We start from the raw sequence: 5,347 nt of genomic DNA on the forward strand, positions 1-5,347 counted from the left end.
ACAGCAAAAGCAGTTCTAAGAGGGAAGTTTATAGCAATACAATTCTACCTCAAGAAACAATAAAAATCTCAAATAAACAATCTAACCTTATACCTAAAGGAACCAGAGAAAGAAGAACAAACAAAACCCAAAGTTAGCTGAAGGAAAGACACCATAAAGGAACATAAATAAATGAAATAGAAACAAACAAAACAATAGCAAAGATCAATAAAATTGAAAGCTGGTTCTTTGAGAAGGTAAACAAAATTGATAAATCTTTAGTTAGAATCTTCAAGAAAAAGAGGGAGAGGACTCAAATCAATAAAATTAGAAATGAAAAAGGAGAAGTTACAATGGACACCACAGAAATACAAAGCATCATAAGAGACTACTACAAGCAACTCTATGCCAATAAAATAGACAACCTGGAAGAAATGGACAAATTCTTAGAAAGGTATAACCTTCCAAGACTGAACCAGGAAGAAATAGAAAATATGAACAGACCAATCGCAAGCACTGAAAGTGAAACTGTGATTAAACATCTTCCAACAAACCAAAGTCCAGGACAGATGGCTTCACAGGTGAATTCTGTCAAACATTTAGAGAAGAGCTAACACCCATCCTTCTCAAACTCTTACAAAAACCTTCAGAGGAAGAAACACACCCAAACTCATTCTAAGAGGCCACCATCACCCTGATACCAAAACCAGACAAAGATACTACAAAAAAACAAAATTATAGACCAATATCACTGATGAATATAGATGCAGAAATCCTCAAAAAAATACTAGCAAACAGAATCCAACAACACATTAAAGGGATCATACACCATGATCAAGTGGGATTTATCCCAGGGATGCAAGGATTCTTCAATATACACAGATGAATCAATGTGATCCACCATACTAACAAATTGAAGAATAAAAACCATATGATCATCTCAATAGATGCAGAAAAAGCTTTTGACAAAATTCAACACCAATTTTTGATAAAAACTCTCCAGAAAGTGGGCATAGAGGCAACCTACCTCAACATAATAAAGGCCATATATGACAAACCCACAGCAAACATCATTCTCAATGGTGAAAATCTGAAAGCATTTCCTCTAAGATCAGGAACAAGACAAGGATGTCCACTCTCACCAACATAGTTTTGCAAGTCCTAACCACAGCAATCAGAGAAGAAAAAGAAATAAAGGAATACAAATTGGAAACCAAGAAGTAAAATTGTCTCTGCCCGCAGATGACATGATACTATATAGAGAGAATCCTAAAGATGCCACCAGAAAATTACTAGAGCTAATCAATGAATTTGGTAAAGTTGCAGGATACAAAATTAATGCACAGAAATCTCTTGCATTCTTATACACTAACAACAAAAGATCAGAAAGAGAAATTAAGGAGACGATCCCTTCACCACTGCAACAAAAATAATAAAATACCTAGGAATAAACCTACCTAAGAAGGTCAAAGACCTGCACTCAGAAAACTATGACACTGATGAAAGAAGTCAAAGATGACACAAACAGATGGAGAGATATACTATGTTCTTGGATAGGAAGAATCAATATTGTGAAAATGACTATACTACACAAAGCAATCTACAGATTCAATGCAATACCTATCAAATTACCAATGGCATTTTTTACACAACTAGAACAAAAATCTTAAAATCTGTATGGAGACACAAAGACCCCTAATATCCAAAGCAGTCTTGAGGGGAAAAAAAAAACAGAGCTGGAGGAAGCAGACTCCCTGACTTCAGACTATATTACAAAGCTACAGTAATCAAGAAAATATGGTACTGGCACAAAAACAGAAACATAGATCAATGGAACAAGATAGAAAGCCCAGAGATAAACCCACCCACCTATGGTCAACTAATCTATGACAAAGGAGGCAAGGATACACAATGGAGAAAAGACAGTCTCTTCAATAAGTGGTGCTGGGAAAACTGGACAGCTACACGTTAAAGAATGAAATTAGAACACTCCCTAATGCCACACAGAAAAATAAACTCAAAATGGATTAAAGACCTAAATGTAAGGCCAGACGCTATAAAACTCTTAGAGGAAAACATAGGCAGAACACTCTATGACATACATCACAGCAAGATCCTTTCTGATCCACCTCCTAGAGAAATGGAAATAAAAACAAAAATAAACAAATGGGAATGAAACTTAATGAAACTTAAAAGCTTTTGCACAGCAAAGGAAACCATAAACAAGACGAAAAGACAACCCTCGGAATGGGAGTAAATATTTGCAAATGAAGCAACTGACAAAGGATTAATCTCCAAAACATACAAGCAGCTCCCACAGCTCAATATCAAGAAAACAAACAACCCAATCCAAAAATGGGCAGAAGACCTAAATAGACATTTCTCCAAAGAAGATATACAGATTGCCAGCAAACATATGAAAGGATGCTCAACATAACTAATCATTAGAGAAATGCAAATCAAAACTACAATGAGGTATCACCTCACACCAGTTAGAATGGGCATCATCAGAAAATCTACAAACAACAAATGCTGGAGAGGGTGTGGAGAAAAGGGAACCCTCTTGCACTGTTGGTGGGGATGTAAACTGATACAGGCACTATGGAAAACACTATGGAGGTTCCTTAAAAAACTAAAAATAGAATTATCATATGACCCAGCAATCCCACTACTGGGCATGTACCCAGAGAAAACCATAATTCAAAAAGACACATGCACCCCAATGTTCACTGCAGCACTATTTACAATAGCCGGGTCATGGAATCAACCTAAATGCTGCCTGACAGACGAATGGATAAAGAAGATGTGGTACATATATACAATGGAATATTAGCCATAAAAGAACGAAATTGGATCATGTGTAGAGACGTGGATGGATTTAGAGACTGTCCTACAGAGTGAAGTTAAGTCAGAAAGAGAAAAAGAAATATCGTATATTAATGCATATATGTAGAATCTAGAAAAATGGTACAGATGAACCAGTTTGCAGGGCAGAAAGAGAGACACAGATGTAGAGAACAAATGTATGGACACCACGGCGGGAAAGTGGCAGGGGCAGTGGTGGTGGTCGGATGAACTGGGAGATTGGGATTGACATATATACAGTAATATGTATAAAATGAATAACTAATGAGAAAAAAAGTGAGAGTAAAACGTTTTGCTAAAAATAAGTCCAATGAGAATGAATAGTCCACAGTCTTTTTTATTTAAATTGCATCTAAATATTTAATGTGGTTGGAAAAACAGCTTTTCTAAATTCTTTTGTGACTTTGAATAAAAGTTTCCCTTAACTGATGTCTACCCTAAACACTCCATCAGCAATAACAAAAACCAACGCTTTCATGTCTATAGTTTGAAAAATAATAGTAGAACTGGGACTCGGGTCTGATCGCGCAGTTTGCACGGCCTGGTCTGGGGCGGACCCAGGAGGGGAACCCCCCCAGCCGCGATCCCCATGGGGCTGTGTTTTCCCTGTCCCGCGGAGGCCGCGCCTCCTTCGCCGGACCTGGAAGAGAAAAGAGCAAAGCTTGCAGAGGCTGCAGAAAGAAGACAGAAGGAGGCTGCATCTCGGGGCATTCTGAATGTTCAGTCTGTGGAAGAAAAGAGAAAGAAAAAGGAAAAAATAGAAAAAGAAATGGCTGCATCTGGACCCCCACCAGAAGGTGGCCTTAGGTGGACAGTTTCATAAAGCATAACACGAGTGGAAGAGTCTACTGCCAATAACTAGTATCTGCAATCAAGCGGACGTCCTCAATTTAATTTCTTCTCTTTGAATAAATGAAGATTCAGACTTCGGAATTTTAGTGCTCTTAAATGCAGTGCTTTTTCAAAATTGAATATTGAAAATGCTTTTGATTGTTAGACTTAGAAAATGGCCAGACCTTTCATTAAATACTTATTTTCCCTACATTTGCTCTTCTGCAGACACTGGGTGATTTGCCGTTTTTTAGTAGTTAAAACATGGGCCTAAATAGTGAATATATATTTATATATTGCTTGGAAAAATTCTGCATACATCTCAGATATTAAAGTTTGCACTTGTATTTTCCCTCCTTTACAAAATGACCTAGCTATTTATAGTGTGCCGATTAACCTTATATCTCTTTATTTCATTATATGTGAAGACTTTTGCTTAAACTTATGGACTTAGTGCCTTTAAACTGATCATCAGGGAAAATCTTGAAATATCATTTGAAGGGCTTACATGAAGGAACACTGTAAATTTTTATAACTTACTAAGAAATTAATATTTGTAGAAAACATTGAATTTCCCCTAATTTATTTTCTACTTCTGTAGCTTATACAATTAACATACTGTGTTTTACATTATAATACTTTTTGGGTTTTTTTTGCTTGCTGAGTTTAAAATTATATATTAGTGGTACCATCAGAGGGCAGTGATGTACTATTATACAGTATCAGATTCAGCTCTATAAAGATCTTTGCAGTAATTGAATGAGTTAAACTAAGAATCTGGATGGGTTAAAAATAACAGAGTATAGTGGTAATGTGTTTGTCCAAATTTCATAGGTGTTTTTATTCTTTTGTATTTATTAAAGGATGATCATCAGATTTATATAGATGTCAAATTGCCAAGGCAAGTATGAATATATGAAAGAGAAATACATAAGTACTGTATTTAAAAAGGTCCACTTTAAACATAAAAATATTGCAAGGTAATTCTATATGATACATTGCCATGAACTTTGTAGATTTTTGTTCATTTGTAACATGAATTATAGCATATTTGGTTTTTTGAGTTTTTTAATATATAATAAGCTAAAATAGAAGAATTGTTGTGTCTTTTAATTTGGTTGCTCTTTAGGATGACAAGGCCACAGTCTGAGCCCTAAATAAGAATTTTCAAATATCAAGTACAATAGGGACTGTCAATTAAATAGACCAGCTCATTTGATTTACAAAAAGGAAACTGAACCACTGTCTCGCTCATCCTTCCCACAAATCTTGTGTTACATTGCAGTATGTTATATGTGTTAATTTTAGAGAGTTTGAACTAGAATATAGATCTCTTGACTCCTCATTGGAAAAATCACTTCCTTCTATTACAGAATGAAATATCTGTGACTATCCAGGCAAGATATGTAGTTATAGACAGGTTCAATTTTAAGTTTTAGAGAATTAGTGGTATGTTTGCTCATAAAGGATAGTGAAGTCATTGAATTATAATTTAGAAATATAATTTTTGACTTTTTGAACATGATTAATTTTTCCAAGGCAGAAATAAAAAAGGAACAATAATAGATGAATGGATATAGAACCAGAGCATACTATCCTAGAACTGTGCACGTTCTTGCTTCTGTTTTAGTACGGAAAGAACAATTTTATCTGTATTACAGCTTAGAGAATT

At 35.3% G+C, this 5,347-nt stretch overlaps 1 protein-coding gene across 1 annotated transcript; it reads left to right on the forward strand.

The window, feature by feature from the left end:
- The first annotated feature begins 937 nt into the window (after positions 1-937).
- LOC111174204 (small VCP/p97-interacting protein) lies at positions 938-5,082 on the forward strand. The gene has a single exon (XM_089919545.1). The coding sequence runs from the start codon at positions 3,434-3,436 to the stop codon at positions 3,665-3,667; it is 234 nt and encodes a 77-aa protein (XP_089775671.1). The 5' UTR covers positions 938-3,433; the 3' UTR covers positions 3,668-5,082.
- The last annotated feature ends 265 nt before the right edge of the window (positions 5,083-5,347 follow it).

This window comes from Delphinapterus leucas, chromosome 10 (assembly GCF_059928025.1).
Source record: "Delphinapterus leucas isolate spDelLeu-1000000601 "Yukka" chromosome 10, BTC_Dleu_Yukka2, whole genome shotgun sequence".
NCBI lineage: Eukaryota > Metazoa > Chordata > Mammalia > Artiodactyla > Monodontidae > Delphinapterus > Delphinapterus leucas.

Bases quoted from the DNA above. Each gene is read 5' to 3' on its own strand.
- LOC111174204 (XM_089919545.1), top strand. From the start codon at position 3,434: ATGGGGCTGTGTTTTCCCTGTCCCGCGGAGGCCGCGCCTCCTTCGCCG.